Source organism: Accipiter gentilis, chromosome Z, assembly GCF_929443795.1.
Source record: "Accipiter gentilis chromosome Z, bAccGen1.1, whole genome shotgun sequence".
NCBI classification, from domain to species: Eukaryota; Metazoa; Chordata; class Aves; order Accipitriformes; family Accipitridae; genus Astur; species Astur gentilis.
In genome coordinates this window covers 42,867,313-42,888,156 of record NC_064919.1, presented here as the reverse complement: position 1 = coordinate 42,888,156, position 20,844 = coordinate 42,867,313, and the positions used below count along the sequence as shown (strand labels likewise).

Below are 20,844 nucleotides of genomic sequence, written 5' to 3'. Positions count from 1 at the left end.
TCCCAGTAAGCCTAAAAGCCTTTTACATTTGGGCACTAGAAGACTGTTCACCAACACATAAATTCCTCTCTGGCCTCATGTCATCTGAAAACATGTCATCAACTGCATAACTGTAGTCTTTCATTGATCTGTTTTACTTCATGTTTATTGATGAATTGTATATCCTACATGTAATCAGAGTCAGTGAAGTTACACATTTGCAAGTATGCGTTTTGATGATAGGTGTGAATACAAAAGCAAGCTTTATCACTAGCTGTCATATAGCTGTTGCCAGCACAACTACTGATTGACAGATGCTTGGGAGTTTTGTTTGTTTGCTTTAAAATAAATTATTTTTAGGAACATTGGTTCATGTGATATGAAGCTTATCTGGATGTGTGTTTTCCATTTTCAACATTATGGAATCAGGTTTGTTGTCTTTTGCATTAATTGTGTAGTTGTTACTTTTAATAAAGTGTGTATATGTAAATTTTTAAAATCATTTTTCTAAGGCCCTAAATATCCTTTGTAGTTTGAAACTCAGGAAAGATTGATTTATTCTGAAATTGAAACTTAAGCTTTCTATTGAATTCCACTGTTGGTGGACATAAGTGTCGGTAATAAGCATGCTGCTTATGTTTTGCATAGTGGTATTCTCAATGCTAATACAAAAAGAATGACAAATCATTTACTCGTTTGAAAAAATATGCCTCTAATATACATTTCAGGAGAGGAACATGTTGCCAGCTTGGGATTCTGGCAATCTCTTCCTCTCTGATGTCTCTAGTTTCCTGTGGCTGCATTTAAGGACTCTCCACTGGTTTGAGATGGTAGTCCACTGGTAGTCAGATGTAAATATTCTCTACTATTTTTGTGGCATGGACTTGAATAGGTTCTCTCTTTGCATGTTCACTGTGGTGGTTTTTTTTATTTTCTTCTTCCTTCTGAAAGTATGTCCCTGTGCCTTCCAGAGTCAATATATAAGAGAGAAAATTTCAGTCTTGGCATTGCACTGGGTTTTGAGTCTGTACTGAGGCTTGCACTGGTTCAAGCTTGTGCTTTTATACGAGGACATTAAAAGCAATTAACTGTCTGTTACTTCTTACCAATTACATCAGGAAGAAAAAAAATCAGCCAACCCACTCTTCCTAAGCATAAGCTTATTCCTCAAATACTTTTTTTGTTCCCTACTGGATGATCATATGATTTTCTGTGCTTTCTCCTGACAGTAGGAAAACCCCGCCCAAAACTTGTCAGCTGATCCTTTTAACTTTTGATCCAGCAGACGAATACCTCTTCAGACTAGGTTAAAGCCACTCGGCAAACTGGTCATCAGCATGATGTTTCTTGTTATTATGGATATTTGAGGTTATGTTATGGTAGCATCCCATAAGCTACCTGTGAAAAGAAATGCAAGAAATGTGAAATGAAATGAAAGAGATAAGTGTCTTTTCAGCAGGCAGCAGCTCTGAAAGGCAGCAGCAGCAAATCTTAGTATTGAAGAAGGAATCTGTGGCACTGTAGTGCTCATACAGGACAATTCAGACAGAATCCTATGTATTTTCTCACAGAGTTTGAAGCAAACCTGCAGGGATAAAAGCACCTGTGAAATATATCCTGGCACTCATTATGCTGGCAAGCATCAACACTGGCACTCTCATCCAGTCTCTCATGTTACGAAAGCAAAGAAGCTTAGAGAAGTCCATTTTGTTCTGTGGAATAAAGTTTCATGTCCTAGCCCTTATGACTGAACCTCAGCTTGTGATACTTCATTAAGACAAACCAGTGTTCATATCTAAACTCTTGAGTTCCACTTGAGTCAAGTCCGTTTCCCTCCTGAAGCAATGGTCTCTCACTGCTCTGTGCATTTTTAAAGAGTTTTGTTCTGTCACACTGATAGGATACATGCCTTTCAGATGGTCTCTTATAGTCTCTGCACAGGTTTTCAGGACTACCTAGGGCATCAGAGCATTTAATTACCAAGGATTTCCTGGTGAGTTGTACTTTCACTTTGTACAATGTACTTTGCCACCTGGCAAACAAAGCAGCATCTTTTACTTTGTTCAGAAATTTGCCAGTATCTAAAATGTGCCACATAGCAGTTTGAATACCTTGAATCAGCTTGCCTTTAGCATTATGCCTAGTTTCATCTGCTAGGTTAGATGCCAGGTTTTGTAGGTCAGTGTAACAAACTTTCAGTCTCTGTACTTTCAAGGTGTTGTAACTATACTAAGCATTGCTTTAAAATAGTGTGCCATCATCCAGATGGGATATTGCCTTCTAGTCACCTACTAGGATCTACACAGGCACAAAGTTGGAAGAGGAAGGAAGGAAGTATGGTTGTGTAATTTAGAATAATTGTGATTATGGGAGGTATTTCAGTTTACTGTGGATTCTGTAGCCTGTGCTTGAACTCCATTTTTCAAAATCTATAGACTGGGCTATTTGTTATGAGAGAAATGAAGCAGTTTTGGCTTTTTATATATGCAGGTAACAATGAAAAGTCGCAAATTAAATGCCAGCAGGCCTTCCTTCCAGGAGACCAACTCAGAATGGAAATAGGTGGACCTCTTCTCTTGTATAGTGGGTCTGCAATGATTACATGGTCTTGAAGAACTGGAGTTAACATAGGATAAGAAATCAGTTATTGACATAGGATAAGAAATCAGTTATTGATCTCCTCCTTTCAATGTTGAAGGAATATCTTCCTTGAAAGAAAATATGGACTATAGCATGATAAAGGACTGTGTTAGGAACAGTGTGAAATTGAAGCTGCATTTTTTCCCTGTTTTATTTTAAACAGTTATATTTTATCAAGATTTTACTATGAAGTGGATTTCATGTGCACAGGCCCTAAATACAGTGCCTAAAGAAGGTTGGGGGGGGGGGGACACGATCAACTTAACACTCTGGACAAAACTCTGATAGGAATCTATTACACAGATACAAAAAAGGAAGAGTGTTTTCCTCAAAGCAGACATAGATATGCAAGAAACTTGATCACAGGGATTAGCTCATGAGAAGTGTATGAGTGATGTGGTTTGAAGAATCCTGCGCTGCTGTGGCCTCTGTTGCCCCTGTTCTGTAGAAGTGAGGGAAAAGATGTTTGGTTTCCAAAACTGCTCATTTCAAAATCCACACTTAGAATTGGAGAGGTTGTTTCAGTCACAGGGTTAGGCTCCTAAGACAAACATCTGTTCTCAGACCACTGTTAGCTGGGATGTTTTCTGGAGGGAAGAAAAAAAAGCTAGAGGGCTCTCAGTTCTATGCCTGTGAAGGCACTGCTTCCAAATGAAGAAAAAATGTTCGCATAGCTTCTCTTTAGTTTCACTCTGTGCTCATAAGAGGCTAGAAGTCCTCCACACTTTACTGCTGTGGATTTGTGGCACATCAGATGCTGTATTACATTTTAGAATCAGACAGTGAAGTAGAAGGTTTGTTCTAGATATTATTGTCTGTAAAACCCAAACCTGTGTGTGTGTGTGAAAGGCTTCCTCTTTCAAAACTTCAACTACTTCTCTTCCACCCCCAAACAGCAAAATGAAAAGCAGAACATTATTTCTTCTGTAGTGTATTGCATGCAGATGAAAGATGTTATTCTTGCAAGTACAGTCATGTAAGCTGTTAAGCCAATGTTCAGGTATAAGAAGAGAAATCTCTAGTTGAACATAATGACCCATTCCCCTTCCCTTTTTCTCTACTTGCTTATTCAAGACTTAATTAGTGTGTTATCATTTTAGGCCCAAAAAGGAGAGCACAGGAGAATTGAGTGAGTCTGGAGCATCTGTTGTTAAACATGGTCTTAAAGCAGAAAAAATCTTCATGCAGGTTCACTATTTGAAGGTGAGTGTTGTCAGCTGATTTTTATTGAAATTGCTTTACTAATATGATAAAGACTTCTTTCTTCTAGACATCAGCAAATTCATAGCATCCTATTTGTTTCTGGCTTAATTTCTTGCAGGGTTATTTCCTTTTGCGGTCTCTGGCAAGGACAATAGGAGAGGCTTCATACCTTGCATCTTTACGAAAATTTGTCCATAAGTTCCATGGGCAGCTTGTCCTTTCTCAGGTACTGTTCTTGGGGTTGTTCCTCACTTTCTGAAAAAACAAATTACCTAAACTTTGGGTTTGACTATGTAAGTCACCACTTCTGGTTGTGGTGAAAAGACAGAGGCAGTTGTATCTTGGCAATGTTGGTGAAATTCCTACCTGCTAGAAGGCAGACTTTTTTTTCAGGGTGATATATAAATTGGACACCCTGCTGGTATCTGATAATGTAAACAATGGGTGTTGGGGGTTTTGTTGTTGGTTATTGTGGTTTTTTTAACTTGATGCTTTGGAAGGTCAATGTTCATAGGTGCTGATGTTCTCAAAGATAGGGTCATTTAGCATGCTGGAATTGTTTCCTGTAGTTTTTTAGCTCCTGGGTTTTGGTTGTGATCAATCAGTCTTTTCCCTGATACCTCTCTGTTTCTGATAGAAAAAACACAGAGTAGGAATGTAACTGAAAACTTCTATAAATTGTAACAGTGCATGCACATGATATTTCTGACTTTGTTGCCTTCCTCTCTGCATGCTGCTTCATTCAATGCTTGTAATTTCATAGTCTTTATTATGAGGACGGTCTCTTTCTCATCAAGTCAGAGAATGATGTCCCCATCACTCTGTGACATTGCACCCACCTGTATTACAGTCTTGTCACAGCCTCTGTATAGGTTTCCTCGTCATGGTCCATACTCCCATGCTTTCTAAAGTGTTCTGTAACTGAATTATTAATCTACAAGGGATGTTGAAGATGTGCTGCTTCTTTCTTTCAGTAGACTTTCTCTGACAGTGATATCATGCAGTGGCAGCCCACTCGGAAGAGCAGTTGTTCTCAACTGCTGGAGGCTTGGTTGTAAAAAGTAATGTTGAATTGGGAATCAGAATCTGCCCTCTCTAAGTCCAACTGCATGTATTCATCACCTGAACTACAGACTTAGCTTGTTCTCTTCCTGTCAGAAATGGTGTATAATTATTCCATGCAGAGTAGAACAGCTTCAGAAGGAAAGACTGAGCAAGTCACACCACAGTGTATTCTACCATCTGTTACATAGAGAACCCAGCTGAGGTTATAAATAGAAATTTACCTCCCCCTAGGTCTTTCTGAAAAAGTCCTGTGACCACTGGCTGTAGCATTAAAAGGGGGACTGTCTTGTCCTCCAGTGTTTTGTTTTGAGAAGGGAATGACATAGCTCTCCAAACCCAAAGTTCTAGGAAATCCTATCATTGGTGATGAATCCAGCTTACGCTGTGGCACTGCAGCTTGTTGCTTCGGTAATGCTGTGAAAGAACTGTTTATGCGGGTGTCTGTGAACCAGGTGATTGAACTCCTCACAGTTAAAAACAGGCCTGGAACAATATGACAAGTATGTGGCATTGCCAGAAGAACAGTGTGATGAGAGTGAGGGGCAGGGGAAAAGAGAGGAGAACAGGTATAAGTGAATTTCTGAAACAAGTTTCTTTGCTGATCTCTGTCTTTTCTTGAGTTATGGTTGAAATTGTTGAGGGGATTCAGTATGGTGATAAATGTCTCCTTGCAACACAGAGTAAGGGCTTCTGATTTTGAGGGAATGGGAGAACTTTCCTGTTTCTTCCAGCCACAGTGATTCTTTGCTCGTGTGCTTGCTGTTTTGAATCTCAGTCTTACAGGGTGAGATGTATGCCCATGTATTTTACAAACAGCACACAGACTTATGGATTCTTCTGTATGTCAAGTCACCCAGGCGTTAGGCATAGTAGGTCTACTGCAGCAGCTCTGCCCTGTGGAGGAAGTTTTGGGGTGTTAAGGGAGTTAATGTTTCCACTGCTGCAGCTGTTTCCTGTACCATGGTTCTGAGACTCTGACCAGTTATGTTTGGCATAGTGTGGAAAATGCCAGTGACTATATGGGTCTTGTCTACATTATGGTGTCCAAGATCATAAATATGACACTTCACTATTACACAGCTGGAAACTTTTTGAAAATCACAGAAATCATGAAACTGCTAAAACCAAGAAGCAGCCCAGTATTTTAATCTGGTGGTAAGAAAGGTGCTTGCATTTTGGTGAGAAGAAGTCAGCTTGTTGCTCCTAGTTGATGTGAGATGAGTTGAGCCAGTAGACTGCAAAACGTCTTAGTGCATTATACTATTAGTCATGATAGCTAGATTGCATTGCAAATGAACTACCCATCTACTACAGACTTCTGCCTTTGTCCAGCACTCTGCTATGAAATGTCAGTTTGCAACTTACCTAACTCCAGTCTCGTATGATGAAATACTATATGTTGTTTCTGCACCCAGAAACAACCGTTTTGGTTATTGGATAAAAAAATTGTTCAGTGTTTTTAACTATTCAAGCAAGAGTAAGTGATGCTTTTATTTCAGCTTTCTTAAGCTCCTTTTTACTTGAATATGTGCAAGATATCCATAGCTATGTTCTTAATGTAGGTCAAAAAAGATACTTTCGTTCAGTTGAAGATACTCGATTTGGTGGAGAAAGAGCTGTGTACTATGTAACTTTTACTGTGTGCTTTTTGTGCTTTTACCTTGTTTCACAGCAGCCTAAATCCAGCTCCCATCAAATTTTCTGGGAAGATAATTTTATCATAATCCTGTTGTTTGGTCACTGTGTTAAAAATGCAAAGGGGATAGGACTATATCCAATTGTAAATGTATTTACTTTCTTTGTAAGAAATTTTAAAGATTGTATTTATGTCGGTGTCTGGTATAGGTAGATAAGCAATCACAGCAGGACTTGCAAATGCAGAAGCAATGAAGTCAAGTTAGCACAAAGTTTATTATTCAAGTTCCTTCTTCAACAAACGTGCTGTCAGTGTTTAAATTGGTAAAAGATTTAAAATAAATGGAGGTGCAAATGGTACATTTAAATATCATAGTGTTGTACTTTCACCTTGTCCAAAATAATTGTAAAAGTTCCTAGCTTTCGGAGTTGGGGGGGGACAAGGAAAAGTAAAAACAGTGAAAATAATTGCCCATGTTCTGAATACTAGTCTTGTTTTCAGTGGTGTTTGTAGTATTTTTCCTAGATGGGAGCTGCAGGTGCAAGGAAATGACTTCAGATGTGAAACATTAATCAGTTTGCCTTTTTCCTTCATTTTGATTGCATGCTCAGTATGTTTTTAATAGTAGGTTTTGTTTATTTTAGTTGAGTTAGCAGCAGACAAGTAAAGCAAGTCTGGAATCTCCGAGAAGGATTTAAAAAAATCTTGCATTTTTCTTTCTGTGAGAAAATTCACTTACTAACTGCTCTGAATGAACTCTTAAAATAATGAATGGAGTGCTACTGTCTATAAATAAATAGAAAGGCGTGCAAGTTGCTGATATTCCTAACACAGTTAAAGCTGTTGTTCAGTTTGATATTGAAATAAGAACACCTTGGGAATTGAATTGTTTGCAGACTTTAATTTTCATGTAGTTCTGTCTGCTATAATTAGTAACCCAAGTTCTATAGTGTTCCTCATCTGATAGAGTTATAATTTGCTACAGTAAAATGACAGTCAAGGAGGCAGTGCTTCAAAAAAATCATAATTTATGTTATTAAAAGTTTTAAAGGCAGATGTATGGATCCAAGCCCACTGTGAATGTACCTATATCAACATGTTCCTGCACACCAATTTGCATGGGCACATACCATTATCATCATTTTATAAAATTGGTATCAGCACACACAAATCACCATTCAACTATCTTGTTGAACTTCTAAGTTGTGGAACTCTTGTAACTAGAATTGAAAGTCTAAGCATGCAGTGTGTGTATATTTTGATGTTTCAGCCTATAGAATCTTTTCTTTAGATAAAAGTTTTAACTAAAAATTTGTCTCTGCGGTTTAGCCCCATCTGTTCCATGGTTACTGACCTGTGAGCTTGAGCAAACATCTGTTGACATCAGTGAGGCATGATATGGACCCTGGCGCTGTCCCATCCACAGCAGCCTCTAGGACAGGGGTCTTTGCTTTCTACACTCTCATGTGCTTGGAAAACAGAAATAGATGGGTCAGTTTTACTCAGATTGTGTTAGTGTCCTGCTCCAATTCTTGCATAAATGAACATATACCTACTTTTTTGTTAGCTGTGCACGACGCAGCCTTCGTTCACTTTCCTTATAGGTATGCATTATGAGACAACCTTTAATTACTACATGATCACTGTCCTTTTATTTTTTTTTCCAAAGACCTTTACCTTATTTATGTAGAATAGGTATTGCTCTCATATGAAGCAGCTGCTTGGTATTTTGTTCTCTGTTCATTGTTCATAAGCACAGTATGCTTTTCCTTCTGTTCAACTTTTTAAGTTTTAACAAGTGTAAGGCATTAAAAAAGACTGCTTCACTAGGTCAGGCATTTTAACCTGAGATTAACTGTGTTTAAAACGCTTATGTATGTGACAATTGATTAATGTGTGGATCAGTTAATTACATTGCACATTTTGACAACCCATTGTGTTCATATATAAAAATCTCACGAGCTTTAGGCTATATCTGTATTTCACTACAAGTATCTTGAAAGAAGGAACATATGAAATATTGTGCTTGAATTATAATTAAGACTAGGTTAGTAGAAGTTATTAACATGGTATAAGGCAAGATTTTGGGGGATGAAAAAACTTTTTTCTGATATACTTCTTTCATAATTGTATAAGATAAACTGCGTATCATAAAGGACAGAGATCAGAATGAAGTAGTGCTAGAAATGGAATTGGAGAAGAAAGCAGAGAGTAGTGAAGCAAAGAGGAGCCGAGGTCTTTCATAATAATGTATAATACGGCTGATAATGTGTCACACATTTTAATGTCCCAATAGTATAATTGCATAAAAAAAAGCAAATATCTTTTGGTATCATTTATCTCAAGTGTAAAGATCTTAAAAGAATCAGTAAGTTTTACACATGTAATTGTCTTCTACTGGGGAAGTGACACATATAACTGTCTTCTATCAGGGAAGTGACCCATATCTGAAAATGTCTTGGAACTTTCCGATAAAGTACACAGATCCTTCCCATAGCTGCTGAACTTACTAAGTCTTGAGCTTCAGTCTTCAGCTGTGGAGTACCTTGTTGCATTTCCACTTCTGTTACAGTAGTCTCTCACTCCTTTGCTGACCTAAAGTTATTGTATTTGCTTAGCTTCCATTTAGCATCTTTCAAGCTTAAAATTACATGGCTATGCAATATCATTTGATAGCAGAAAAGATTAAGTCCTTAATTCTGACCAAAGCAAACTGACAAGGGAGCATTCCCAAAGTATATGGGTTTTATCAGTGCCAAATCACAGCTCCAGCTTTTATTTTATTTAGTGAGATGTGTTTTAAATAATCAGAGTCAAATGCATCTTACATGATTATCTTCTGGATAGTCTTAAACAGAAGTCCAAAGAATGACTGAGAGCTCTATGTAGAACCATTGATAAATAACAGATCTAGTTCCTCATCTTTTTCTTAGGTATATATGTGTGTTCTTACAGTTTTATACATGAAAAATAGAATGAGTCTGTGTTTAATTAAAATTTTAGGTGGTGGTGTATTTAGCATTTTTAGTGGGCAAGTGAGAATTTGTGTAATTTCTGAAGAAATTAAAACATTTCAAGTGAGTTTGAGACAACATAGGCTCTGGTGTCAAAGTGTTAGGAGAAGGTGTGTTCAAGCTACATGCCTTCAATTACCTGCCTGGGATCTAGTTTGAACCTTCCCATCAATAAGGTAAGGAGGAATGCCAACACTTTGTTCAGTGAATTAAGTGACAAGTCAATATACTTTTTCCAACTTACATGGTCTCTGAATGGACTTACCTCCTCAGAGGTGTTTATACATGTACAAAGATTATTTTTGTGAAAGCTGGGGCTCTGACAGAAGCCCTTTTGCTCATACAGTTGGGGTGATTTAAGACTTGCTTCCCTTAGTTATCCACACAGTAACTAAGAGCACAAATTCAGTCTTGTTAGTATGGACAGTTTACAAAGTTGTGTGAAAGCACTGGACTGTGAATTAGCGCGGCTCAGGCAGGGATACCTTCTGGCTGCTGTGCTGCACGGGGACAATAACCCCGGCCCTGGGGAAGGGCCATCCAGGGGACTGGTATCACCCTGAATATCCATAAGAAGATTTACCAGAAATCCTTGTTAGATCCTCCTATGTGTTACGTTTTCTTGTTTGTCAGAATAGTTGGTCATTTTTCTTTAGGGAATTGCTAGTGATCTGAATGCAGTTCATTGGCATATGGGGTAAATGGGCAACAAATTCTGCTTTTGACTGGAGCTAGTCAGAGGTTCTGTCACCTGGGGCTTAAACTGTTAAAGCTGTCTGGCTAATGATTGCTGCCTGATAATAGAACATATAGCTGGGGAGTCTTGCTTACTCTTGGTAGGAAGTTGTCATCTTTGAAGGGGCATTCCAGGCTTGTTACCAAAACCCCAAGAGAAGGATTTCAACATGTTGCTGATTTTGTTAAATAAAAGCCAGAAAGATGAACAAGGAGGGAATTTCAAATAAACAGGATCCTAGCAAGGGTGTTCATTATTTATTTTTCCACCCAAAAGGGACAAAGTAATGTTTACCATTTAGTTATGTCATTTACAAACTGCATAATTGATACGAATAGTTTAACTTTCAGTGGGTAATTTCTGTAAGGAATTGGATGTAAGTGCATTTGTTTATTTGTTGCCAACTGAATGTCCTTTCAGATGTATCACTTTTAGTCATGAAATCTCCATGTTTTTATGGACCCTATTTATATTTGAGTTAGAGAATTTAACTGGAAGTATCTGGTGGTTATAGAGTACTTGAAATATCTAGATTTGAGTTTTTCGTAAAGAGGATATAATTTGCCTTTTAATATTCAGTGTTCTTTATTTAATACCAACATGTGTGGTCAGAGAGAAGTACCTGTCTGGTGCCCCAAAACAGTTCAGGAGTAGAAACATGCTGCTCATTGCTCCAGACAAGAATTGAAGTAATAATATAGCATCTTTAGTCATGAAATAAAAGGTCTTCTAAACCCAGGTCTGTCTAGTTACTGCTTCAAGTAGCCTTCATTCCTAGGGTTCTTAAAATTACTTCGTTCAACCTACTTCTCAGTCATTGGGTCCCCACTTTTCTTTGCCTTTGACTCAGACATGCTACCTGCATTAACAGTGCAAAGAAAACTTCTTCGTGATCTCAATTCACAGTCTGTATCCAGATTTGATCTGCTCAGCAGCAACCCAGAGTTGCAGTTGTGATTAAAATTGCTGGCTTCAGTCTGGACTATGGTGAGAGCAGACAAGAGTCTTTAGGAAATTTAATTATAAGGGTCTAGCAAATCCTTAGCGAATGTGTGTGAACTCATTTTTCAAAGGCTTTTTCAGTTTGGCCAAATGTCAATAAAATTCCACAAACTGCAGAATAACAGTTTCTTTATATAGGGAAAAGTTGTTTTCTAGCCTCTGGGTTGCCAGCCATGGAAGAACAACAAGAGTATGTAGGGAAGTAAGATTATTTAATCATATGAATATAAGCCAGTTTGTTAATAATGCAGCACTGCCGTGGCATGTGATTTCTAACTCATATTTTCACTTTGGCTTCACTGAATTACTTGCAACAAAGACAAAAAACAAACTATAATTTGTTTTCTTATCTGGCTCAGCATTTATTTATGATTACCCTGGTCATCTACAAGTCTTTGCTTCAAAGCGTAAGGTCACTAGAACCTCTGAAAGAAATGACATCAAAGCTTAAAAAAACCCGCATTATCTCCTAACTTTTCTCTTGAACACTTCTGAACTATTTCATCTGAGGAGGAAGAAAAAATAGCCTGAGGATAAAATTTCACTCCAGATGGTTAAAGTTTGGCAAAATTATAAGCAACTGAAAAGTCATACCTATAATGGGATGTGTCATGCAGACTTGATAATAGGCAAACGTTAAAAGCCATGCAAATATGAGGTAAGTGGTAATTTGTTTTCCTACTCTGTTTTGGAGCATCAAAATAGAGGCAGTTAAGATAGAATAGATTAATCCTAATTGTAAGAAAGTGTGTAGAATGATGCTTACTGCCTTATTCTTAATCTGTATTTGGAAAAATGAAGACAGCTTTAATCACAGAGGAGATGTTTAATTTCATAGTATAATATACAGAATATAAAAACACTTGTAATACCAGAATTATCTTCAAGTACACTGTGGTATTGATTATAAAAAGTTGATGCAATCCAATCAGGGAATCTAGCTGCATTAATGTATACAGAGACGGTGCAAATAGTGTCAAGGATGACCATTTCAGTATTACTTTTCACACACTTTTGAAACAACTCTAATGATGATCTTTTCATAGTGTTTATTTCTATGTAAGCTTACTTTGTACCTCCAGAAAAGCTTCCACGAGTGGAAGGAGATGGTAGTTCTCTGTTTACATATAGAATAATGGTACAGAACTGCAAGCACTAGTATGATATAAGGGGATTTCACACTTTGTCATTATGTCAGCAGTACACTGTAGTTCGGACAGAACAACTCCTGGTATAGTTAATGATGGCATTCTTGCCACAGCAACACTGAGCCCAGCACTGTGTAATTTACCTTTTGTTCTAAGCCAATTTTTTCAGCCACTGCAACATAGCCTGAATCTCACTTGTAATCTAAAGGATGAAGGCTTGACCATGTTACCAGGAATTTCTGCCATCACTCTTTCTTTGATTCCTTAACAATGCCATAATCAGACAGAGAAACAGCATCTCTCATTGAATGCCATGGTGGAGTCCCCAAGTAAAACTTTTCTGCCTTTTAGGAAACATTCTTTCAGACCTTAGAGAGCAAGGACTTGCAATCAGAAATCAGCCTGCCCTCATATATTGCAGTGAGGATCATCATTAGCCTATGAAGCTTGTCTCCACAAAGACTAGTATTAATAAAGTGGATGTATTGCTTTATGAAATAGCATATAAATGAGTAATTCCATATTAATAAAACCTCTTCTTATGAGATTGTTCAGGGGAGTGCATTGTGTCAAAGTGGTTGTCATTAAAATTGGGTCATGTATAGCGTGTCGTGCCAGAGAACCTTCAAGAAATGTCAGATGTAACTTTCTCAAGAGGGTTTATCATGCTGTTGTAAGTGAGGATGATAGTAATGGTGTTCCATTGGCATTGCACCTTTGTAAATCCATGTAAGAAATTCTAGCTACCTTTTCTTTGAAGAATTTACTCCTTAGTTGGTGTGGTTGGCAGCAACATTGTGAATTTTGTCACAGAATGAGGAGTAGGTGGGATCTTCCAATCAGATATGTGCATTAAGGAAAAAAAAGCCTTATGTGGTTATGTAATTAAAGACAGCATGGTAACATAAGCACGGCAGAGAGAGTGTAAACACCCTTAATTCTGGTGTTTCTTAGCCTTTGAGTATGTGAATCTGCAGCCTTTAACAGTTTTAAATATAGTTTGTGTGTGTATATTATAGATTAAATAAAAGTGGGAATGTGGGATTGTGTTAAAATAGTCAGCAGGCTTTTCAAGCCCATTTTCTTTCAATATTGACACTTTTTACTTGAGTGGGTTGGAAAACTGACAAACATAACGTATGTTGTATAAATAACTGAGCAGAAAATCACCATAGCGGATATATAAACTTCTTTCTTATCATTCTGTTAATCTCCAGTCTTTAAAAATCCATTGCTCACTAGCAATGCAGACACAGAGTTATGTCTTCATAAACACACTAACTGTGGTGCTTTGTTCATTTTCTAGGATTTTCTTTGCATGCTGTTGGAAGACATCCCTGAACAAAAAGAGTAAGTGAGAACCAGGCTAGAAAAGTCAAATAAGAAAGTAGAAATCAGATTTAAATATCAGCTGTGATAGCCAGAAATAGTAGGATTTCATTTAGTATTGTTCTACTTGGTTTTTTTCAAGTGTGCATGTGTATCATTCTCTGAAAATTCTCATACATATATACACAAATAATCTGACACTTGCTGTGTTATTGCTATCCCTTGTTCCCTGCAAGCAGTCCCTTTAACTTGTTAGGGCAGCAGTGAGGTCCTGTGTTCACTATACAACCTGAAGTGCCAGTCACAGCTGCCTTCTCAAACTAATTTGTGATCCTCCTGCCAGCTGCTTTTGGCACATGGCACCCTACAGCAAGGAGGCCAGACCTTTGCCGTGGATCTGGGAAACCAGAGAAGATGGATTTTTCTCAAGCAGTAGTCTGGTACCATCCCCTCCCTGTCATACAGTGTGCCAAATGGGGAAGGATGGAAAACGCTGATGGAAATCCAGTGTTAATTGCCTGACATGTCCTTCAAAATCCTCCTACATGTGACTGTGACTGGCTGAAGGTGATAGAGCTTTGTATCCCTCCCTGCTTATCCATGGGTTTGTTCTGTGCTACTACAGACTGTGCTACAAATACAGGTTCTTTTGTAGTGCCGCTTTACATATTATAGTTTTTAAAAATAATGTATTCACTTGAAAAATGCAATTTTGGGGAGCAGATTCCGAAAGTCTTCATAAATCTGGGTGAGTAGTTTGGAAAAAAAAAAAAAGGAGATAAGATATTCATAGAAGTTCAATGTATTGAGTTTTTTAGTGAAACCCTTCTGCTCTTAGAGGGTAAGGGATGGAGAAGCTAGTTATCGTCGAGACAATGTGTTTTGTGGCATCATGAGTTTAGTTTGGGTGGCGTTACATTTTCCAACAAGGTACCATAGGATGATATTTTCTTTATATCATTGGATATGGGTTTCCGCCCCAAATATAATCAGGAATATTAAATGGAATATATGGGAAAGTGGGTTATTTAATGGCATGATTATACATTGATTTGTTAATAAAATCTCTGTTTTCCTTCCTTTTTTCACTTGTGTTTCTCTGAAGTCCAAACCCAGTGCAAAATATTATTTGAGTAAGCATCCAATTTTCCACCTAGAAGCATGCCAAAATATTTAAACTTTCAGTGACACTTAATGCAAAAGAATTATATCTCCCATTTGCGTTGTATCATACTCCAGAATGTATGAACAAAATTTCAGATCTGTGGTAATTCACTTTACAACCTACTGCCAAGTTTACCTTGGGTGCAGGTATCAACAGCAATGCCAAGAATAATAGAGCATCTGGATATACAGAAGGCCTTTATTTCTTATCTGCTACAAGGATGTTTTTTCATTCTTAAATGTATACTGTTGTTAGTACACAAATACTAGCCTGAAGTAAACGCAAAGGGAGGAAAGAGAAAAATGAAATACTTTTAGAGATCATCTGCTGATGAGTGCTTTTTTTGCACAAAGTTTCAGTTGTAAGAATGAAATGTATTTCAAGATTAGAGCAACAAAATTCTTTGTAGCATGCAAAACCTCCCATACTTGTGTAATTCTACCAAGTAAAATTTTAATGTTTAAACTAAATGCTTCTTTGTAATGGAGGTGGACTTAATAATTAAAAAAAAAAAAAAAAAAAGAAGAAGAAGAAAAGAGAAATTAGTAGTAGAGAATCAAGTCAAATCCTACCCTCAGCTGTGGCAACAGAGGCAAACTAGTGTAGCTAGGAGTAGAATTTGGTTTACGGGAGATTTTTGTAATGAGAACAGGATTAACATTGGCAGAAAGCAATCATACAACAGTGTGGAAATTTTCTGTAATTATTATGTTGGAATAATGCAATATTTCTGCTATTGGATACAGCATGCTGTATCTAAAAGATTCTCACTCTTCCAGTACTTAGTTCCTTTAGTTTTTACCTACAGGAAATTTTTTAATACATTCCCAGTGATGAGCAGTTCCAAGATACAGACATAACTTCTTACGTGGCAGTCACTGATTTTTGCTGCCTTTTGTACTTAGAGGAGGAGGATTATATGCCTAGTTTATAGGGCTACTTCACTTCCTGCTCTGACTCAATTTTAATGGCATGTTAGCTGTCGGAATCCATTCTGCAAGCAGGATCCTCCTGTTTCTAGACTCTGGCTGAATACTGACAATCGGATAGGTCTAGCACTACCTTCTGGTCCTTTAGAATTTCCTAACTTGCCCTTAAGGCAGATTATTTCTATGTCTGAAGGGCTAATGTCAAGAAGGACAAACCAATACCTATCATTATCCTTCTCTGTTTTCAAAGCCTTTTAAAATATAACATGCACTGGCTATAGTCTCACATTATCTTGACCTTCCTGTAGAAAATCTACAATATTTCCCATGTGTAACTGAGGCATCCTATTTCCTTATATATAACTTGAAACTTCACTACATTAAAAAAAAAATAATCTAAACCGAACAACAACAAAAAACCCTCTTATGTGTCTGTATATCACAGTGCACTAGATTTGATAAAACTCCCAGTGGCTCTGTTCTCCCCAAGGCTTACACCCATAGTCTTTGCTGTAAATTGATCCTCTCCACATCTGTGCAACATGTGAGCTGTGCAAAGACTCACTGTTTTTAAGACCCTGTAACAGAGGGTGAGTTTCACCAGCCTCAGATAAATCAGAGTCGCAGCTGCTTGTCCTCTTTATAACTGCAGATTTTTTTTTGAGGAGGTCAGTTCTGTTCTTTGGGGTTTTCTGGTGGTATTCTTTATTTAATTTCATTCAATAAAATAAATAAGTGTACTAATAAAGCTGTGGTTTTAATAATACATTATACACTAAGGAAGGCTTGTGTTACAGCTCAGCTATTTGTACTGTTAATAACTCAGGCTTACTAACCACATTCCTTGGATGTCTTCATAAATTGTCAGTTAAGTACTAAATCAATGTTAGAATAATGCTACAATTTCAAACTACTCAGCTCTACAGGTATGTCTTTCTTTCATACTTGCTTTCTTTGTTACTCACATTATCATGAATGAGGTGATTTTGACTGAAACAAACAGCTGGTAGGCACCTAACTCCCAAAGCAAATCATTGGGAAAGATTTTTCCCAGTGTTTTTGATTCCTTCATTTTTTTGGTAAGCCAAAATATATATGCTGGACAAAACACAAAGGAAATCTTATCTGCAGAAAGCTATGGCTAGTTGACAGAATCACTAATCAGTCACTAGTCTTTGATCTGCTCTAACTATGCTGCAATATTTAGCTGGAATGGCTTACTTTGAAAATGATTGATGTATATGAAGGTATATATCCGGATGAAGCAAATATGCTTGTTGAAGTATTTTCAGTTGGATATGGCAGACTTTTTAGCTTCCCTTAAAAAAAAAAAAATAAAAAATTGCACACTTTTATGTGCACTGTTCATTTGCTGCAGTATCCTATTCTAAAAGTGGTTTCTTCTCCTTGATTGAGGAATTAAGTGGGTTTATCTTAAAGTTGGTAGAGTGCCTTGGGGCCTTGTGAAATGAAAACTTGATATATAGACATCTTTTCAAATTATGATTAATGTTAGTATTTTTCAGAGCTTGCTGTGAAGCATTGAATTGGGCCATGAACAGTGTGTATGCATGTTAGATCATTCCTAGCCTTGTCGTCTAAACAAAGAGACAAGGGATGAGATAATGGATGTAATCACATTCTCATTTTAAAGTAGGGAACCATAGTACAAGGCAATTGAAGAACCTGCCTAGCCTCATGATAGCTGTTACAGTGCTAATCAACTGAACCCAGACCCCACAGTCCAGTATAGTACCTTAACCAGAAAACCATTCAGAAAATCGCACACGCATCAGATTTAAGTCCTTACAGATGCTTAACTTCAGAAGCAGATGGTAAGTGCCCTTTTCGAATATGGATGCTTTACTGAACTGCAGACTCTGCAAATATTAGGCCCTGTGCCCTTTCTCCAGGACGTTTGTTTTGAAACAGCAGTTTGTCTGTGATCTATTTTTTGGGCTTGATGTGAAGCCCACCAAGTTAGTAGAGACCTTTCCAAGGACTTCACAGTTCTTCAGTATTGACTCTCAACACATTCAGAGTACATCTTTGCAATAGTCTGCAAATTACTAATGTATTTGGGGGAAAAAAATAGTGAATGCCTGTAAACTTCTGAAACAAGTTGCTTTTTTTGATGGGTGCCAACAAGAATGCCCTAAGTTGGAAAAAAAAAAAGGTGTGTGCAAGTACAAAGGAGATGGCATATGGTCATCTGACAGGTGTTTAGCTGAAACTGAGGGTGTTGCAAGCAGAGAAATAGCAGCATTGTTGTCTTTGCCCTTGAGAAAAATGTCAAAGTTTCAGGAGAGGCTGAGCAACTTACTAGTGGTGTTTCTGGCTGGATTAGTGTAGTGTCAGAACAGTGCAATTCCCCTCAGTGTCATAAGCTCATTTCAAAGCCAGTGTTCTGAAATGAGCTGTTGTTGGCTTTAAAAGAAATAGAGGGTTTATTAAGCAAAGACACTACATAGCAAATGTAGCATAGATTATTTTGCATAGTTGGTTTTTTTGTTGGTTTTGGTTTTTTTTCCTGAGGAAATGTTGCACTTTAGTTTCTGGGGGGAAATAGGGACAGACTGGCATTGTGAGGCTGTGTTTCTTACCCTGGGTAAGACAAATTAAATGCATAAATAAGGGTATTTTTCCCTAGCTGGTAGCTCTGCTTCAGCATTGGAACACTAAACTGTATTAGTTTTGATTCATGCAATAACAAAAAAAAAGTTGTTATTCTGATTATGCTGCTTGAGACAAAATAAATGGTATGATACACCTGATCTACCTTTGACTATATAAAATTTGGATGTCCAGTTTTAAGCTAGTCCTGTACGTGCTCTCTAGTAACCAGACAGAAGTAAGAACTCAAGAAAAAACATCAAATTATCCCAAAGAAGGTGAGTTGACTGACTGTTTGGAAATACTTCTCTTCGCTCCATTCCCTATGGAAGAGACTTAGCTAACTAACTTAGACTAGACAACAATTTTTAGAGCACTGTAGTGAGGTGAAGGTTAATTATAGCCTGAAGGATATAGCAGTCAAATGCTCTAAATTTCATAAATTTGCACAAATATACAAGGTACTACTAAAAGCTGACCAAATCTGGATGTTTAGTAATTCATTTGAATGTAGAACACTACCCAATTTCAAGCATGGCGTTTATGTCCACTTATATGTAGAAAATTGATTTCCATAGTGATCAGACATGCAGAATGGTAATTTCCTGAAAATTCAGAATCCTGGCCATGTAGAAATGCTTCTGCTCGACTGCTGCAATTATCTGAACCACATGATCAAAGAGAAATTTTTGTTTGTCTGTGACAATCTACAATCTCCTGATGTTACAAGAGATATTTTGACATTTCAGATTTAGTGATTGGGAAGAGTACTTTGTGGAAATTACTCTCTCTTTTGGGGATTCACCTCAGCTAGGCTCATGTGTCATCTCTTACTTGTAAAGACACTGTTGAAGTGAAGTTTGGACCTAAACTACATGAACTATCAAAATGTATTACCAGCAGCAAATAGACTAGTGCTCTTTCTGCATTAAGATTTCTTGGCCTTCACCATAAGATATGACTGATCAAAAACTGAAGAAGACTGTTAATAGAAGATGAAAGCATGTATGAATGGCTTTATTGTCATTGTAATCTGAATGTTCTTTTGCTTCTTCTGATTTTCAGTATGATGCTGTAGCCCATGTATGCAAGCATATCTTAGTAGCCGAATGACACAGGGCAGCATTTGTGAGGCAAGACTTTTTTATGTTTAAGGCACTTGGTGTCCACTTTTTGCCTTTGTTACAAAATTGCTGTGTATGTTGGAGAAGCTTATTAAGACTGGATTGCTTATTTTTTGCATATACTGTTGAACAATTATTCAATGAGAAGCTAGCTGACTCTCTATTTTGATCAGACTCTCCCATCCTTAATTCACATTAGCAGAATTTTATTCTTTTAAGTAGACTTGCTCATTCATTCAGAATACTGCTTAGTGTGAGTAGGGATGGCAGGGCTTCTACCACAATAGTGTAGAGTGGAGGGTGTAGCTGTTAATTCTACCTCAAAGGAATGGTAACACATAGTTCTGCTTGGAGACAGAGGGTAAATTTTTCATATTGGATTCAACAAGAATAAGAATATCTAACTCAGGATATAAGCCATGTCTCGAAAAGTGCTGTTGTTACACCTGTTAATACCAGTAATTTAAATCTTTGGTCATTCCAAATAAAAGTAGCCAAGTTAAAAAAATGTAGTAACTATGATCAGTAAACACACAGAAATTTTTACTCTATGAACGTGTTCCAGGTTCATCCACTAACATATTGCTTGAATGCTTTTGAGACTCCATAAGCTCTCTAAGCCTTAGTTTTCCCATTTGCATGTCAGGCATAACAGTGATTAATCTCTCTCCTATTGGCATAGCAAAAGTTAATATTTAAAGATGTTTAAAAATCGTTCAGTAAAAATGAGTGATGTATTCATTACAAATCCTTCTTAGTCACTGATACAGTCCATCAATAAACCTCCTTTAGGGTCAGAATTTTGAACACAGCTTTGTCAGGGGTTGGGGGGAAGACTTCTTTGTCATGTATTTCAAATAAAAATTGTATTGGGTTGCTTGCCTTCCTACTTCAGAGCTTCAAAATGGCTGTTCCTTTCATGAATGCTTTATTGGTTATGGTCTACATTACATACATGAAGGTAGCTGCAAATATTAGAATGAGTCTTGCCAAGGCATTACCATGCACATGTATTCTGCTTCTCATAATATTTGCATTCATTGAGGGCTTACTCAGGTTCCGTTTTTTCAGTACTGGCATACTGCATGGACATGACATACTGCATGGACAGGGGGGTTGGTTTTGTTTTTGTTTTTAAATTGGCTTCCCTGCAGGTTGGGAAGTCTTCAACCAGAGTTGAAGTAAATGCAACAGAAGTTGCTAACCAAAGTAAAAGGGGAAATACAATTTCTGAATTTGCAAATGCTTATGCATATGGTTA

At 37.4% G+C, this 20,844-nt stretch overlaps 1 protein-coding gene across 2 annotated transcripts in view; it reads left to right on the top strand.

Moving 5' to 3' along the window:
* The window catches only part of AOPEP (aminopeptidase O (putative)), a 209,431-nt gene that overhangs the window by 90,839 nt on the left and 97,748 nt on the right, over positions 1 to 20,844 (top strand). For both annotated transcript variants that reach the window (XM_049796253.1, XM_049796254.1), the window contains 3 exons: positions 3,720 to 3,822; positions 3,941 to 4,048; positions 13,730 to 13,773. In XM_049796253.1, the coding sequence (XP_049652210.1) occupies positions 3,720 to 3,822; positions 3,941 to 4,048; positions 13,730 to 13,773 (255 nt within the window). The remainder of the gene's footprint in view (positions 1 to 3,719; positions 3,823 to 3,940; positions 4,049 to 13,729; positions 13,774 to 20,844) is intronic.